Raw genomic sequence first — 19665 nt, forward strand, 5'->3', positions numbered from 1 at the left:
TCTGTTACTCTGACTCTTCAAAAATGTTGCCAGTTATCCTGATTCTTCAAAAAGACAAACAAAATTGATAAGCTTTTAGGTGCACTCACCAAGGAAAAGAGAAAGAAGCAAAATATATAAAATCAGAAATGAAAAAAGAGAACTGACACCACAGAAATACAAAGGATTATAAAAGACTACTACAAAAAAGTGTATGTCAACAAATTGAAAAACAGCAGAAATGGATAAATTTCCTGGAAATTGACAATCTTCCAAAACTAAATCAGGAAGAAATAGAAAATCTGATTGTCACTAATAAAATTGAACCAGTCATCAGAAAACTCGCAACAAACAAAAGTCCAGGGCTAGATGGAGTCACAGGCGAATCCACCAAAAAATTAAAAAAGAGCTAATATCTATTTCCCTCAAACTATTTCAAAAAATAGAAGATGAAGGAAGGCTTCCAAATACATTGTACAAGGCCAGCATTACTCTGATACCAAAACTAGACAAAGACACCACAAAAAAGAAAAATACAGATGCAAAAATCTCTGATGAACACAGATGCAAAAATCCTCAACAAGATATTAGCAAACCACATTCAACAACACATTAAAAGGATCATTCACCATGTTCTAGCGGTATTTACTCCAGGGAAGCAAGAATGGTTCAATATTCACAAATCAATCAGCATGATACATCACATTAGCAAAATGAAAGATAAAAATCGCACAATCATCTCAATAGATGTAGAAAAAGCATATGACAAAATTCAAATTCATTAATGATTAAAAACTCTCAACAAAGTAGATTTAGAGGGAATATACCTCAATATAATAAAGGCTATATATGACAAACCCACAGCTAACTAACATCATGCTCAATGGTGAAAACTGAAAGCTTTTTCTCTGAGATCAGGAATAAGACAAGGATATCCACTCTCACCACTTTTATTTAACATAGTCCTAGAAGTCCTAGTCACAGTAATCTGACAAGAGAAAGAATTAAAACATATCCAAACTGGTAAGAAGGAAGTAAAACTGTCACTGTTTGTAGATGACATGATACTATACATAGAAAACCCTAAAGACTTTACCAGAAAACTATTAAAAGTAATAAATAAATTCAGTAAAACTTAGGATACAAAATTAATGTACAAAAAGTTAGTTCTCCTTTGTACTTGTGTCTCTAAAATTATGATAATTTGATTCATAATATGATTGATATAGAATTAAAACAGATAATTTATATAAATCCTCCAGCATCATATTTGCATACAGTAAGAGCAGTATTATTAAAATGTCCATACTACCCAAAGCAACCTACAGATTTAATGTAATCCCTATCAAAACACAAACAGAATTTTTCACAGAACTAGAACAAATAATCCTAAAATTTTTATGGAATCACAAAAGATCCCAAATAGCCAAACCAGTCTTGAAAAAGAACAACAAAGCTGGAGATATCATAATTCCAGATGTCAAGATATACTACAAAGCTGCAGTAATCAAAACAGTATGGTACTAGCACAAAAATGAACACATACAACAACAGAACAGAATAGAAAGCCCAGAAATAAACCCACACTTTTATGGTCCACTAATCCACAACAAAGGAGGCAAGAATATACAATGGAAAAAAGACAATTTCTTCAACAACTGGTGCTACGAAAACTGGACAGCTACATGTGAAAGAATGAAATTGGAATACTTTCTTATACCACACACAATAATAAACTCAAATGTATTAAAGACCTAAATGTCAGACCTAAAACCATAAAATTCCTAGAAGAAAGAATACACAGCAATTTCTTTGACATCAGCTGTAGAAACATTTTTCTAGATATGTCTCCTTTGGTAAGAGAAACAAAAGCAAATTAAATTTCTAGGACCACACCAAAATAAAAAGCTTTTGTACAGTGAAGAAAGCCATCAAGAAAAGAAAAAGAGGGCAGCCGGGGTGGCTCAGTGGTTTAGCACAGCCTTAAGCCCAGGGCATGATCCTGGAGGCCCGGGATCGAGTCCCACGTCGGGCTCCCTGAATGGAGCCTGCTTCTCCCTCTGCCTGTGTCTCTGCCTCTCTCTTTCTGTATCTCTTATGAATAAATAAAATCTTAAAAAAAAGAAAAAGATAATCTACCAAATGGGAGAAGATATTTGCAAATGATCTATCTGATAAGGGGTTCATACCCAACACCAACTCAAAACTGAAACTAAATAATGTAATTAAAAGTGGAAGAGGATATGAATAGACATTTTCCCAAAGAAGACATACAGACACATGAAAAGATGCTGAACATCACTAATCAATAGGAAAATTAAAATCAAAGCCACAATGAGATCTCACCTCACAGCTGTCAGAATGGTTGAAATAAAAAACACAAGAAACAACAAGTGTTGGTGATGATGTAGAGAAAAAGAACCCTTGTACACTGTTGGTGGGAGTGCAAGCTGGTGCAACCAATGTGCACAATAGTCCAGAAGCTTTTCATGTTTTTTAAAAGATTTTATTTATTTATTCATGATAGACATAGGGGGAGAAAGAGGCAGAGACACAGAGGGAGAAGCAGGCTCCATGCAAGGAGCCTGATGTGGGACTTGATCCCGGGACTCCAGGACCGCGCCCTGGGCCAAAGGCAGGCGCCAAACCGCTGAGCCACCCAGGGATCCCCCAGAGGCTTTTCAAAAAATTAAAAATAGAATTATCGTATGATCCAGTAATTACACTACAGGGGATCTACTCTAAGAAAATGAAAACACTATATGAAAAGATACATACACCCCAATGTTTATTGCAACATTATTGACAGTAGCCTAGATATGGAAGCAACTGAAGTGTACATCAATAGATGAATGGATTAGAATGTTGGTTTCATGTAATTATATTTTATATAATTATATATAATACATATATTTTATATATCTATAAATATATATAAAATGTATATTATATTATAAAATATATATAATTTATATTTGATTATTTTATTTATATTTATATTTTATATTTTATTTATGTTGCATTATAAAATCATAGAAAAATTGTATATTATATATAAAATTCTACATAATTTTTATTTATATTCATATTATATTTTATATATTTATAAATATAATATACATTATAAAGTTATATATACTGTATATTATATTATTATTTAATATTTTATTTATATTGCATTATAAAATTATATATAATTTTTATTTATATTATATATATGTAATGGAATAGTATTTGGCCATAAGAAAGAATGAAATCTTGCCATTTGCAACAACAGGGATGGATCCAGAGAATATAATGCTAAGTGAAATAAGCCAAACAAAGACAAATACTATATAATTTCACTGATATGTAAAATTTAAGAAACAAAACAAATGAATGAAGAAAAAAAGAAAAGGGGGGAAAACAGACTGTTAAATACAAACTGGTTGGTCAAAGTGTACAAACTTTCAGTTATAAGATGAATAAGTTCAGGGGATCTAATGTACAATATGGTGACCAGAGTTAATAGTACTGTACTGTGTACTTGACATTAGCTAAGAGAGTAGATCTTAAGTGTTCTCACCAGACACACACACACATACACACACACGCACACAGAGATAAATATGTGAGGAAATAGATGTATCAATTAGCTTGATTGTAATAATCATTTCACAATGTATATAAAACCGTAACATCATACATCTAAAATATATATAATTTTTGTCATTCATACCTCAAAAAAGGTGGGGAAAAATTAATCTGTTTTCATATTAATAAGATACATTCATATTAAGAAATGTTTTTGAGTTTACAACAACACTAAAAATGATCATAATAAAAATTTTAAAAATTGAAGCAGACGTCCTTCCTCTTTATAGGAGAGTGAGTCGGGCTGTTCAGAGTGCCCCCATCACAGCAGTTCCCTGCCAACTGAGCAACTGGTCAGAGTGGACAGATTGCTTTCCATGTCAGGACAAAAAGGTAAGAACTTGGTGACTGGTTTTGGGTTATTTAATATTTGAATGGTGTACTAGGCACCTAAATGGAGATGAACAGGTCTATAAATTTAGAAATCAGGTCTAGAAATAGGTATTTGGGAGCCATGGATACATGGATGGTAGAACTTTTTCTGATTTTGTTTAGAAGCCATTACTGGGTGAGGCTGCAAAAGATAACGTATGTTATGTTTTGTGGGCAGAGAGGTGGCCATTCAGACATGGACACACTGATCTCTATGGCCTCTCTGGGTCCTGGTCAATCAGTTACCCTCCAATGATGATCATCTACAGGGGCTAATGACCCATGGGGGAGCCAAGATAAACCAGAGAATGTTCCTAAGGATTCTACGTTTACAGACTGAAAAGGCTGGCACACCCAATGAACGCACATGAGTCTATATTGCCCACCTAAATGGTTTTGAATGGTCCAAAATGGCCACTAACCCCAGTGGCATCTCAAGGGAAGGGGAACTTTGGGAGCACTCTGACCTTTTTCAGGGGTTACTGGCTCATGGTGATAATAAAAGACAGAATAACTTCTGTTCTGTTTAATTATATTTTAAGATCTTTACAGACAACACATGCCTTTACTGGATGAACCCAGGGTAGGATGCCTCCAGGCTCCCACCTCTCTCAATGGGTATACTACTGCTTAAAGCATGTCTATTGGCACATTACTATCAAGTCTAAGTGTTTAAGCACTGATTCTCCAGCTTAGATTCTGGCTTTGCACCTTATTTGCTGTGTTACTTTGGGCATATATTTTATCCTCTCTATGCCTCAGATTCCTCATCTATAAATGGAAGTAGTAATAGTACTTATAGCATAGAGTTACTATGAGCGTTAAATGAGTAAGGTATACAAAGTGCTTTTCATGGCGCCTTGGCATATAGTGAATGTTCAGTAACTCTTAGCTGTTTTTATAATTAACTAGCCATGTCCCCTTCTCCACTGCCTGAATCAAGACCGGCTCTTTTCTCACCTGAGCTTCTCCAGAGTGTTTTCTCCTGCCTCCAGACCTGCTCCTCAGTTAGGTGTAGGGCTACTCTGTGAAGGCTTGATGAGTTGTTCAAAATCACATGGAATTCAAAATCATTACAGATGGAAACACAATTTGGACCTAGTTTATTCAGCTTCTAAGCCTGAAATTATTTATTCTGCCTCTCTTGTTTCTGAGATATGCCAAAGAATCCTAGACTGCACTGCTCAAAAATATCTAGCTCCCAAATCTCATTTTGTTTTGATATCCTATGTTAGTTTTCTGAATCTGCTGTAACAAATTGCCACAAACTGGGTTGCTTAAAACAACAGAAATGTATTCTTTCACAGTTCTGGAGGCCAGAAGTTTGGTAGGGCCATGCTCCCTCTGGAGGGTCTAGGGGAGAGTCTGTTCTTTGCCTCTTCTGGCTTCTGGTGGCCATCAGCAATCCCTGACTTATGGCCAATCTCTGTGCTACAATCTCTGCCTCTGCAGCCATATCACCTCCTCCTCTTCTGTGTGTCTACTTTGTGTGTCTGTGTTAAATCTCCCTCTGCCTTTCCCTTTTAAGGATACTGTGAGGACATTTAGGACCTACCTGGATAATCCAGTATAATCTCTTCATTTCAAAAAGCTTAATAATATCTGCAAAGACCCTTTTTCCAAATAAGGTGACATTTACAACTTTCAAGGACTAGGATTTGATTTCTTTGCATGGCCATTATTAACTTATTATATATTCTAAACTCTCTATCTATATCTATATCTATGTAGATAGATAGATAGATAGATAGATAGATAGATAGATAGATAGATAGATATAGATATATTTGTCCTGTGTTGCAGCTTAGATAGCAGATAGCACAGGTGAATGACTTACTATTTAGATCAGAATTGAATTACTCCTTTCACTACTCAAAAAGACATATGTGTCTATTTTTTTTTAAAGATCTTTTATTTATTTATTTGAGAGAGGGAGAGAGAAAGAGAACACGGGGGGGGGGGGTGTGGTACAGACAGAGAAGCAGACTCCCTGCCAGAGCCTAGCCTGGAGCTGAATCCCAGGACCCTGGGATCATGACCTGAGCCAAAGGCAGATGCTTAACTAGCTGAGCTACCCAGGCACCCCAACATATGTGTCCTTAAAATAATCCTTAAAATCATTAAATTCTGTTCATTACTTAAGTGAAAGACCACCCTAGTTTCCTCTTATTAATGTGTTTTTCTCCCTCTCAAAATCACCCAAAGATGTGCATTTCTAGAAAGAAACATTATCAACCAGCTAGAAAAGAAAATTATGTCTTAATGATACCAACACAGGCACCAGCACGGAGAAGTCTCTAAGGGAATATCTGCACCAACCTCTCTGCAGCACAATGTCTTCATTATTTGATAACAACCCAGAAAATGGGGATTCAGTGGGAATGAACCTCGTGTCTGTACCAGCATTCCAATACAGAAACCACAAGAAGGATGATAATGGCATTTATAGTCACCATTTATTAAATAATTTTTATATATCAGGCACTGTGCTAATGCTTTAATAAATTGTCTTAGTTGACTTTCACAGCCAACTCCAAGATACCATTGCCCCTTTGGTTAGGTCACCAATAGAGACACAGCCTAGATTTAACTCTTGGTCAGTCGGATTCGAAAATGCCCATGTGCCTAACCACTTCACTCTACTACCTCCCCTCGAACTCTGTGAAGAATCATAATGATATTAGTGGCTATCTAATCCAATCCCCACTCAGTCATAAATCCTTCTGGAGTAGCCCAACAGCTGGCTACAAAAATGATGCTGATGTTGATAACTATTACTAATGAGTGCACTCCAGGAAACAGGCCAAGTGCTGACATCTATACAAGTCTTATCACTAATCTTCACAAGACTCTCCTATCTCTCCTACAGATGGGAAAACTGAGGGTCAGAGATGTTAAGTAATTTATATAGTGATGCAAAGAGAGTGAGCAGCAGAACTGGAATTCCAACCCAGCTTAAAAATGGGATTCAGAATAGTCTTTAACCTCCTCAATTTGTGAGGATTAAATGAGATAAAGAATGTGAAGTATCCCGCCAGTAGTGAGCACTCAATAAATGGTAGCTATATAGCCATCATCATGTTGGTAACTGCAGGTCTTAAAACTCGGATGAACATTATGAAGAGTGACAAAATTTGGCTCTACATTAGTATGCTGAGTAGTGCTTTATGTACCGTATCTTGGCAAGATGTGGGAAGAGAATTAAAATATCCTAATATTCCCAAACTGATTGTTAATTCTAATCTCTTCCCATTGAGTTTACAAATCTCTTATCACTCTTATTAACTGGGAGGCAGAAAAGGCAAATGAACAGGTTTGCTTTTCACCTTTTTTTGCTACTCCTGTCTCTTTACTCATGAGCAGTTGCAGAGGCAAAAGTAGGCAAGAGGAGAGAGAGGGGAAACTGCATGCTTCACACGCACCCACTGGAATCAGCTGGAAAAGACTCCACTGATAATGACGGGGAAAGCTATTGAGCACCAATGATATGCCAGACACAGGGCTAGGTGCTTTGCTCACACATTCTCTCACTTAGTTCTCACAACACCCTTTCAAAGTGAAGGGTCATCACATCTACTTTACATATTAAAAAACAGGAACTCAGAAAAGGTAAGTGGCTTGCTTATGGTGAGTTGGTAAGTGAGAACTCAGTCAGTCTAAATTCTCATGCTCATGCTCTTTCACCTACAGGGAACAGGTGAAACAATCATTAGCAACTGTAATTGGTGAGGTCATCTTGATCAACCACCTCATTTTACAGATTTGGGAACCGAAGCACAAAGTATCAGGCACTGATACTTTATATAGCAAGTAAGAAATAGATTCAGGAATAAACAAATGAACAAAATGCAGAACCAGACCTATAAATACAGAGAACAAATTTATGGTTTCCAGACGGCTGGGGATGGGGAAGATGGGCAAAATGGGTAAGGGAAGTGGGAAATATAGGCTTCTATTTATGGAATAAGTAGGTCATGTGGATAAAAAGTACGGCATAGGGAATATAGTCAATGGTATTGTAACAGCATTGTATGGTGATAGCTATGCTTGTGAACATATAACATAGAGAAGTTGAATCACTCTGTTGTGCAATTGAAATTAATTGAAATTGGTGCACTCTGTTGTGCACCAACTATACTGGAAGGAAGGAAGGAAGGAAGGAAGGAAGGAAGGAAGGAAGGAAGGAAAGAAAGAAAGAAAGAAAGAAAGAAAGAAAGAAAGAAAGAAGAAAAGAAAGAAAGAAAAAGAAAGAAAGAAAGAAAGAAAGAAAGAAAGAAAGAAAGAAAGAAAGAAGAAAGGAAGGAAGGAAGGAAGGAAGGAAGAAAGAAAGAAAGAAAGAAAGAAAGAAAGAAAGAAAGAAAGAAGAAAGAAAGAAAGAAAGAAAGAAAGAAAGAAAGAAAGAAAGAAAGAAAGAAAGAAGAAAGAAAGAGGCTAGGTTTTCACTTTATTTGCTGTTCAAACCACTGCTTTCCTACTTAGTTCAGAACAGTTTTGAAAGAAAATCTTGTAGGCTGGGCCAAGGCAAGAGGCGGCAGAAAATATGGAGCTCTCCATTCAGCATGTTTCCTATGTTAACATTTTATCTCCTCAACTAGACGCTAAGCTTTTTTTTTTTTTTTTTTGACGCTAAACTTCTTGAAGGTGGGGATGGAATTTCATTTTTCTCTGGATATCCTAGTGCTCAGCTTCCTTCTTCTACATTAGTGCCCAAAGCTGTACACCATATAGAAAGTAGTATCATGAAACCATAGAGCTCCAAGATTGGTATGCATTTTTATTCTTTCTGTCTTTCTTTGAACAAGAATTTGTTCATGTGCAGTCATAGCTGCACCCAGGGACTCAGATGATGTCTCTATCTCTTGGATGAGCTCTTTCTACCTAGTAGGCTAGATGACCACTTGATGCACACAGTTCCTAGTAACTTCAGAAAAAAAGATACTGTCTTTTCCAATAGTTCAAGAAAATCTTCTGAGAGAATAATGATTGCCCTAAGGTTGAGTCATGATCCCAAAGCCAATCATTGCAATTTGGCAGATGTGGTACCCTGGTTGATCCGGCCTGGATCACACATTCCTGTGACTCAGGGGGTGATATCAATGCCACTAGAACCATATGAGATATGTCCCAAGGAAAGAGGATGCCATGACCAGAAGAAATGTTGCAGAGCGAAAGCAACAAACATCTTATAAAAGTACCTCTCACGTACATGACCATAGATTACGTGTCAAGTGTATGAAACCAAATAAGACATGGTCCTCCTTTTGCCACTCCATCCCCTGTTTGCAAACTATTCTTAAACTAGTGAGAAAAGTAAATAAACAAATAAGTCGACCAGGGATGACAAGTGGGAAGAGAGAAGGAGGCACAGGGAACTATAAAAAATGTAGAGGAGGTACACTGGGAATCATGAAAGATGAATAGGTACTAACTGGTTGAAGAGGTGGGGAGAGAAGGTCCTTCCTAACAAGTAAAAAGAAATATTTTGTTCAAGTCTTTCATTTGATCTTTGGAGGACCTATTCAACATTCCCACTGGTTACTGTGCCACCCCTGGCTGAACAACACCACTTAGTAACACCCATCCCCTCAAAAGACAGCTTTTTAGGCAGCTCTCAATCATCAGACAGTTATTCCTTATGTTGAGCCGAGACCCGCCTGCACAAATCTTGTTTGATTGATAGACAGTGAATCTGTCTGGTTCAAAATCTGATTTAGTACCGATACCGGAGCCTCCTGCAACCAGACAAGTTTGGGGGAACCATCTGCAGTGGTGATGTCTGGGATCAAGCCAGCTGTCACAGTCCCACAGCTTGTCTACACCAAGCACAGTGTGGACAGGATTTCCAGTGTAAGGAGACAGGTGAGTAGCATTCCAGTGGGATAACAGCTGTGCCCTGTCAAACTAAATGCAAAAACAGTCACCCTGGAGCTTGTTCAAATGCCGACTCTCTAGCTCTTCCCCTAGCGGCTGTCATTCTGTAGGTTTGGGGTGGGGCTCAGGAACCTACGTTTTAAGCCAACCCACCCAGTATCCCAAGTAATTTTGATATAAGTTTGTAGGAACATCCATTGATTAAATTCTAAATTAATTCACTCATTCATCCCTTCATTGAATAAATATTGATTGGGCACATATGTGCCAGGCAGCGGGCTACCTGCTGGTGACACAGAAGATGAAAAGGTAATGTGCCTGACAATGAGGTAGCCCTAGCGTCTTTGGGAGTGAGACCTACAAGGAGTCATAGGTCTAGTCGTAGACCTACAAGGAGACAATACTGTGTGATTGCCAGTGTAACAGGCATAGGCCCATGGGTCAATGGCCCTCACTGGCTAGGAATGACCAAACTGTGTTGGGGAGTCAGAACAGGCTTTAAAGTGGCACTTGAGCTGAGACTTAGAAAGTAGCAATGAATTAGTGAGGAGAAAGAATATGCAAACACACACAGGGATTTAAGGACTAGCAATGGGTGCAGAATGATTGCAGGTCAGGGCTTTGGGAAGAGAGATAGGGGATGGGTCTGGTAGGGAATGGAGGACCATACTGTGGCATTTGGAAGAACAGGAATAGAAATCATGGAAGGATATAGAGCAGGGGGATGACACGGCCACACTGACATTTTAGAAACATCACTGGAGCTGCCACATGGAGGATGAGTTTTAGAGGGGAGCCTGCTGCGGGGCCTGAGCTGGGAGTGGGAGCTAGGAGTAGGAAACAGGATGGAAGGAGGGCAGGGGACAGAGAGATGAAGAGGGGTGAGGGGCTGCTTGGGAAGTGGGATGGATGTGGTGACTCTGGATGTGGGTCACGGGGGAGAGGGAGGAGTCTGAGAGGCTCCCACAGCCTCTCCTCTCTCTCTTAGGTCGCTGCCTGAAACGCCACCTTGTGTGTAATGGAGACAAGGATTGCCTTGATGGCTCTGATGAGGATGACTGTGAAGATGTCAGGGTGGCTGAAAATGACTGCAGCCAGTATGAACCCATTCCAGGCTCAGAGAGTGCGGCCTTGGGGTGAGTCTTGCCTTCCAGCTGTTTGGGGACACAGAATGGTTCTTTTCGATCACCAGTATTATTTTGAGGACAGAAGAGGATCCTTCGGCAGTGCATCCCATGAGGCAGCCCTCTGAGGTAGTGTGATGGTCCATTTGGGCTACTAAAGGTAGCGTGATGGTCCACTTGGGCTACTAAAGGTAGCGTGATGGTCCACTTGGGCTACTATGACAAAATGCCACACATTGGGTGGCTTCTAAGCAACAGAAATTTATTTCTCATAGTTCTAGAGGCTGGATGTCTGAGGTCAAAGTGATGGCAGGGTTGGCTTCTTTTGAGGCCACTCTTCTTGGCTCGTCGATGGCTTTCCTTCAGTGTGTGTCTGGGTCCTAATCTCTTTATCCTTTTTAAAGATTTTTATTTATTTGAGAGAGAGAGTGAGAGAGCATGGGGGGAGGGGCAGAGGGAGAGGCAGAAGCAGACTCCCACTTAGCAGAGAGCCCGACACTGGGCTCCATCCCAGGACTCGGATCACGACCTGAGCTGAAATCAAGAGTTGGATGCTTAACCAACTAAGCCACCCAGGCACTCTCCTCCTCCTCCTCCTCCTCCTCCTCCTCCTCCTCCTCCTCCTCCTCCTCCTCCTCCTCCTCCTCCTCCTCCTTCTTCTTCTTCTTCTTCTTCTTCTTCTTCTTCTTCTTCTTCTTCTTCAAAAGATTTATTTATTTGAGAGAGATAGAGCATGCAAGCGGGGGTAACGCAGGAGAAGAGAGAGAGAGAATTCTTAAGCAGACTACCCATTGAGCACCGAACCCAACACAGGGGTGCTCAATCCCAGAACCCCAAGATCATGACCCGAGCCAAAATCCAGAGTCAGCCAACTGACTGAGCCACCCAGGTGCTTCCTAATCTCTTCTTATAAGGACACCAGTCATATTAGATTAGGGCCTAACAGCCCCATTTTAACTCAATTACCTACGTAAAGACCCTCTCACTAAAATACAGTCAAATTCTGAGGTTTTGGGGCCAGGACTTCAACACCTAAATGTTAGACACAATTCAGCCCCTAATACTAATAAAAGGGGATTTTGTTGATTTTGAAAGTGATTGCGGGTAAATAAAGGAGAAGCATGAAATGGTGAATTGTTAATTTGAAAAGAAATTCCCTCCTTATTGGCAAAAAGGTTGAAGACCATGATCTTGCTCTCATGTGATTCAAAGGAGCATTTGAATACACTTCCCAAGTGTGCTTTGCCCACACTGAACACTGACATCAACACAGTGGCCCCACCTCCACTCCCAATAGCTGACACTTTGAGTTTTTCATTCTGCCAAGATCTCAGAAGGCTTTCCTGAGATCGTTTTTTAATTTAAGGATGTCACAGTTTTTAAATTTTTATTGATTGCCACAGAAGTAATACATATTTGTGGTAAAAACCGAAAGTCTTCCTTCATCCTCCCCAATCTGCACCCCTGAAGGCCACTTCCTCCTACTTCTTTCCCTAGAACTGACTGACCCCCATCAACAGTTTGGTGTAGGACTTTCAGATCATGTAAAAAATACACTGACAATATACAATGTATGGAAGATATGCCTATAAGTATTGTACATGATAGCCATAAGTATATTTTACATAAATGTGATCATACTATACATATTGTGTGTAACTTGATTTTTACTTAACAATATATTTTGAAGATGCCCTCCACCCCCATTTTCTACTGTCTTTTTCTAAGAAACATAGTGTTCTATAACAGGGGTCAGCAAACTATGGCCCGAAGGCCAAATTCAGGCTGCTTCTTATTTTTGTAAATAAATGTTTACTGGGACGCAGCTTTCATCCCACAATGATGGGTGTTGAGTATTTGCAACAAAGACCCATGGGCTATATAAAGCCCATGTTTAGTATCTGACCCTTTATAAAAAAAAAGTTGCTGACTCTTCTCCCATAGTATAAATACATGAAAATTCATTTGACTACTTTCTATTGAAAGATAATTAGCTTGTTCCCATTTTCCCCTCTTATAAACAATGCTGCAAGGAACATCCTTGTACCTTATCTTTGTATGCATGTGAGTATTTCTGCACAGATTTCCTAAAAGTGGAATTTTTCTCTGTCTTTTCATTTTCACTGGGTCTTCTGCAATCTGCTTTTCTAAATATACGTGGCTTAGTAACCTCATATGCTTAGAAGTTATAGTTATAATCTTAGGAGTAATTATTTCTTTGAATTTTTGTTTAGCTCACTAGAGAGTCTATATTTATAAGCCAAAAGCAGAAACATGTTTAATGGGCAAAAAGAAAAGTAAGGGGGCAAAGTAAAGGGAAGGCACCCAGATTTTGTACCAAAAAAAAATTTAGCTGTGACTACAGGCGAATTACCTACTTTTCCTGAGCTTCAATTTCTGCATTTACAAAATTGTCATGAGGTTGAAAGTTAATGAATGCTGAATGTCTGGTAGAGTGTGTATTCAATTCACCATAGCTATTACCACATCACTTCCATTAATATGAAGAAAGAGATGGAGAGAGGAGGTGAAGAATGAAGGTAACATACCTTGAATTTCTACTGTATGCCAAGTGCTCTATAATTATCCATTTATTCCTTTGAGGCAGGTATTATTCATAGTTAACCCCCTGCTCATCTTCTGCCCTTGTGCCTTTTCACTGAGGGAACGAGCAAATATGACAAATGCTATACCAAAGGTAATCACTGAATGCCATGAGAACACAGAGGAAGCAACAATACTCTGTCCAGGATAATAACAGAAGGTCAGATAGAGGAGGCAATGTTTGAGTTGGGTTTAAAAGGCTGCATAGGAGTTTGAAGGGCAGAGACAAGCAAACATTTTATTATCTATATCAGAAGAGGCTTTGATTGTTAGGCCTTGGATCTCTTAGCCAAATTAAAATGTTTTTGTTCAGTTAACTCTCTCCTTTGTAGAAAATTAAGGCTTTCTTTCATCTGTGTAACACTTTTCATGCCTCAATATAGTTCAGTCATCTATAGCCTAAAATGGAGTTCTTGGGCAGATGGATGTGAAATGCCTCCCAGAGGGTGAAGTGAAGGAAAGTGTTTCTGGAAGGGTACTGGGCTAGAGGAGAGGAAGTATCATTTGTGGAGTGCCTAATATGTTTTATAACTTTGCTTCCATTTTACTTTAATACTCTCATTTAGACTTCACAAAAAGCATGAGAAGTAGTTTTATTATGCCTGTTCTTCAAATGAGGAAAATGAGCTTCAGAAAACATCTAGAATGTGTCCAGATTCACACAGCTAGTATGTGACAGAGCTAGAAATTAAACAGGAGTCTCAATGATCTTCAAATCACACCCTCTGCTGTTCTATGCCACCTTGAAGACAACAGCCTTTCTGAGGATTAGAGTCTCAACTTGGTACTGAGAGTCAACATGTCAAATCTATTTTTTACCATCAGAGCTTTTCTGAAACAGCATAAAGATAACAATAGCAACATTTATTCAGTATTTGATATATGCTAAGTACTTTCTGGTTCCTTTGTATGTTGTAACTCATATTTAACTCTCTGAGGGCAGCTGTATTAACTGCTTTTTATAAATGACTAAACTGAGGCATAGAAAGGTTAAATGATTTGCCCAAGGTCACATAGTGAGGTTTAGCAGAGCTGGGATATGGGTTCAACCTGTTGGACTCTGTTCTTGGATTTCTGATAATTGTGCCTATTCTTCTGTAACTCACACAACAAATTTTTAGGAGTGCCTTCTCTGTGGGAGCATCGTTGTAGGCAAGGATAGAGCTGTCAGCTGCTCTGGTCAAAGGGAACTGGGGCCTGGCTGAACCCACTGAGGTTTCCAGTGTTACCCAAAGTGGAATTTAAGGTACTTTGAGGAACCCAAGGGCTCCACCCAGAACCAAGTCTGAGAAGCCACTGCTTGGACCAGCAATAATGTCTTCTGGAAGAGAGTTTATGCTATCTTGGCCTTTTCAGTGTTCTCTCCCAGAAGCTATCTGCCTTTTCGATTTAGATACAATATCCTGACCCAGAAAGAAGCTCAGCATGTGTATGACCCCAGGTATTATGGGGGCCAGTGTGAGACAGTATACAATGGGGAATGGAGGGAGATTCGATATGACCCCACCTGTGAGCGTCTCTACTATGGAGAGGATGAGAAGTACTTCCGGAAACCCTACAACTTCCTCAAGTACCACTTTGAGGTAAGTCTGCATGGGGTGCTCACAGGCCACTGGAGGGTGGGGGTGGGGGTGGGGAGAGAGAGGCCTGTGGATGGAGATGGACTCCTTGATTTGGAAGGTTCTAGTTGCTATAGAGCTTGCTGGCGGCTGAAGTTCCCCTGACATCTGCTCCTACGCATGCTCCGTGCTGGAGGGCACTGACAACGAGGGCAGGGCCAATGACAGGCAGGACAGAAATGTGACCATCCACTTGCTACATCTTGGCTCCATTCCATAATCAATGACACAGATCCCGGGTTCAGTTCTCATAAGGCCTGTTTCCATGTTGTGCTCTTGTAGAATATAAGTATTTGGGACCTTGAGCAGATCATTGCCCCTCCCTGGGCCCAGTTTCCTGCCATGTAAATTAGGGATCAGGACAGGAGGTGTCTGGGTAGGGTTCTGAGCCCAAGGTCCCCAGTTTCACCAAGAGCAGCTCCCCACTGATCACCTTGTTTCTTTCTTTTTTTAAATTCCAGTATAGTTAGCATACACTATTATATTACTTTAATGTGTACAGTATAGTGATTCAATAGCCCCACAGGATACCTGTGCTTATCAGGTTAAGTGCACTCTTAATTCCCTCTTCCTGTTTCACTTATCCTCCGCCTACCTCCTCTATGCCAACCACTTGTTTGTTCTTCATATTTAAGAATCTTTTTTTTTTTTTTTGGTCTCTTTTTTCCTGTGTTCATTTGTTTTGTTTCTTATATTCCACATTTGAGTGAAATCACATGGTGTTTGTCTTTCTCTGATAACTTTCTTATCTTGGTTTTCCATATGTGATTTTTTTTTCCATATGTGATTTTGTTTAAAGAAAGGGATCTGCTGTTGAGAAGTGCTTGCAAAATGCTGCTGCTCCCTAAATTCCATCCATCTCTAAAATTCTGTGGTATTCTGGTCGCTCAGAGCGCCACATGGCTCATGACCAGCTCAAGGGCCTACTCCCAACCATTCCTTGCTGTACCCCTTACCCTCTAGGTGAGATAGCTACACAGACAGCTTCACTGGTTGCTCACATGCACCAGATCATACACTTCCACACAAATTGTCTCATTTAATCCTCACAAACACAATGAGGTACATGTTATCATTGCCCCATTTCAGATATGAAAAGACCAAGAGACTTAGAGGGATAAAGTATCAGGCCCAAAGGTATGCTGCAGTAGGTGGCAGAGACAAGATTCAAACCCAGATTATCTCAATGAAGCCTGGCTATATGTCATTTAAAAGGAAAGACAGATTATACACATTACATGCATATAGTCATATGCATTCTATCTTTACAGAGAGATGGTAGGATCCAGGGATTCTGAACAATTATTAGTTACATTCCCCTTCCCCCAACTTTCTCAAGAAAAAAGTACTGAAGACAGGACAAGTCCACCCCACTCCTTGCTTTGGAATATTCTATTTCCCCATCCCACTTCCACCCCTACTTCCCTACCCCACTTGCACTGCTACCATCAAGCCTATGGTAAGCTGAGCTGGAAGACACAGACAATGCCATTTCCCTAACCTCAAGGATAGTCTGAGGCTTATGTGTCCAGCAAGACAGACTAGGCTATGCTGTGGCAACAAAGGATTCTGAAGTCTCAGTGCTTTAAAGCAGCAGTGGCCCTATGCTACACGTCTATCCTAGGGTGGAAGGGGAACTCATCATCACAGACACTTGGGATCCAAACTAATGGAGGTTCTATCTCAACACATGCTCCTGTGATTGCAGAACTAACCACTTGTGCTTAAGCCTTACTCTCTTGGCTTAGGCCAGGAACAAAGCCATGCCTCTGTTCAAGCTGGAAGAGAAGTGCAACCCTACCGTGTGCCTGGAATGAAATAACCCTGCATTTGTGGGCAGTACTAGAGTATACTTCGCCTACAACTCCCACCACCTGTTCGCCTTCCTTGACCCTTTCCTCCCAGATCCACACCCAGATGTGGCTTTCTGGATATCTCCATTGCAGAGATAGGTGCCCTACAGGAAGGATAAGTCAGCTGGAAAAAAAAATCTGTATTCAAACAATATAGCATTTTATCAGAATCATGAGTTGTGTGTATGTGTGTGTGTGTATTTAAAAATAAATTTTTTAGCACTGCCACTAAGCAATAACTAAACTAACTGCTGTATTTTTGGTATTTTAGTGAGTGAGCATCAATCTGATGCCTGGAGTAGCCTTTTAAAATAATTATTTATAATAATCTGCAACTTGAGATATTTTACAGAGCAAAGATTTAAATATGAAGCACAAATTGTAATGTAGCTACGTGCACAAAGCTAACATCTGTTTGCTTCTTTTCAGGCGCTGGCAGATACTAGATTCTCTTCAGAGTTATATGATGATGCACATGACCTTCTTTCTAAAGTAAAAAATAACAACTTTGTGTCGACGGGAGTGACTGTGGGTGTGAGCTTCACAGGCAGCTCTGTAACGGTGGATGTGGGTGTATCCAGTTCACAAAACTCTTCATCCTTGGATGAGTTAAAGAAGTATAATAAGAAGGTATTAAAGCATAATGCCTGTGTCAAACAGTATTCCATAATCTGCACTGAACATGTATTACCTTAATTGCATTAAAAAGTACAGTAGTAATTGAACTGCATTTGCTTGTGTAATTGGAAATGTCTGATCAGTGGTAATCATGTTTGTTTTTCTTATTACGCTTTTGGACACAGAATCATCACAAAGAGAATAAAATTAAATGATAAGAGTAGAACTCTTATCGCTTCACCCCATTCTTTTTCATGGTTACCTGGAGCATACAGGGAAATACTTAGAATAGTAATGGCTTAAAGGGAAACAGCCAGGCCCTGTGAACTAGATTTGGAAGCATCCTAAAGCAAGCCAGGCTTTTCTGAATAGATTGGAGGACTGGCATGCTCTATCAATCATTCATTTATTTATCAGACATTCACCACTAACTTCCTATTAACCTAAGCGACCGGGCAATCCTTCCTTGAGGAATGGACATCCACCTAAACTGGCATCAATCTTTTTTTTTATTTTTAAGAATTTTTTAAAAAATGGCATCTAAAGACTAGTACAGGCTGTCCCGATGAGGTGAGGTGGAAGTTAGTAATGGGTGTTCTGGGCCGAGGGAACAGCATTGCACAAAGGCCTAGAGATGACAGACAGCCTCACACAAATTTGGGATTGCAAAGACTTCAACCAGCTGACCCACAGGATGGGAAGGGAAAGTAGGGAGTGACAGAGATGGAGAAATCATCTGGTAAATATTTACCGAATTGATTAAAAGTTTACCAAAAGCCTCAACAGTATTGATACCAGAGCTGTAGATTTACTTGGAGCTCAAAAAATTATTCTGGATGATGACAATACAGTTATGAAAATTAACTTATCAACAGATATAAATTACATTTGGGAGCTTTGCCACAAGCAAAGTTAGCTGTCGCTCTGAAGGGAAAGTATGGTTCTGAGATCTGGCTATCACATGGTCATGTGGACATTTCTCAAAGCAGGTGGCCTTTTCAAAATTTCACTATCACTTTGGATCAAGGTTTACTTGGAAGCAATGGCCATACACGATCCTCTTCTTAATTTTTTTTTTTTTTTGAGAGAGAGAGGGGGAGAGAGGGCAAGAGAGCCTGAACGAGAAAGGAGCGGGGTGGGGGAGAGAGAATCTTAAGCAGGCTCTATGTTCAGCATGGAGCCTGATGTAGGGCTTGATCTCATAACCCTGAGACCATGACCTGAGCTAAAACCAAGAGTCCGACGCTCAACTGACTGAGCCACCTAGGCACCCTGATCCCCTTTCCCTTAAACCAATCCAATATTACCCCATTCTTGTCTTTTTTATTATCTCAGGAGCCTGCTTCACTTTATTACTTAACAGTACAAGATTACCACTAGAACATAAGCTCTATGATGGGAGGGGTCTATGTCATTCAAGATGATGTCCTCTGCTCCTAGCATAATGCAAGTGACTAATGCAAGGCTCTTACTCGTTCAGTAAGTTACCTAAATAAATAATGTTGGCATTTCATGTCATCAAAAATATTCCTAAGCATAATTTTTCATGGATACTGAATATTTGTGTAGGAGGTTGCTTTGTGCCATGCAGTAATTAGAGCAGGGAGATGTATGGAGGTGACAATGGACTGGGGACAGAACAGAGTGAGCAGCACCGTGGAGCGCATTGCAGTAATCAACCCAGTTGAGAGTTGAGGAGAAGGGGACCTGAACAGGGGTAGGGGGAACAGAGATGCAGGCACAGGAAAGGCAGCCAGGCACATCCTGGTGTTTAATACATGCCTGTAAAATAGAATAATACTTCATTATGTGTACTTATGCTCATATGTTTATATATATATATATATATAAGCTTATATATATATAAGTCATAAGTTTATGACATATACAGTCACTATATATAGTCATGTTTATATATATATAAATTTATATGTTTATATATATATAAACATATTTCCCATAGCTCCTAAATGCTGCCTTTCACATCATGCC

The 19665-nt window shown here is 39.6% G+C and overlaps 1 protein-coding gene across 3 annotated transcripts in view; it reads left to right on the top strand.

Moving 5' to 3' along the window:
- Nucleotides 1-19665, top strand: part of C8A (complement C8 alpha chain) — a 65313-nt gene that overhangs the window by 13581 nt on the left and 32067 nt on the right. For 2 of the 3 annotated variants that reach the window (XM_077891926.1, XM_077891925.1), the window contains exons 2-5: nt 3843-3945; nt 10844-10991; nt 14977-15166; nt 17485-17685. In XM_077891926.1, coding sequence (XP_077748052.1) covers nt 3930-3945; nt 10844-10991; nt 14977-15166; nt 17485-17685 — 555 coding nt within the window. In that variant the 5' untranslated portion in view covers nt 3843-3929. Of the gene's footprint in view, nt 1-3842; nt 3946-9698; nt 9844-10843; nt 10992-14976; nt 15167-17484; nt 17686-19665 lie in introns of all 3 variants that reach the window. The other variant, XM_077891924.1, reaches the window with a different exon arrangement.

Source organism: Canis aureus, chromosome 3 (assembly GCF_053574225.1).
Source record: "Canis aureus isolate CA01 chromosome 3, VMU_Caureus_v.1.0, whole genome shotgun sequence".
NCBI classification, from domain to species: domain Eukaryota; kingdom Metazoa; phylum Chordata; class Mammalia; order Carnivora; family Canidae; genus Canis; species Canis aureus.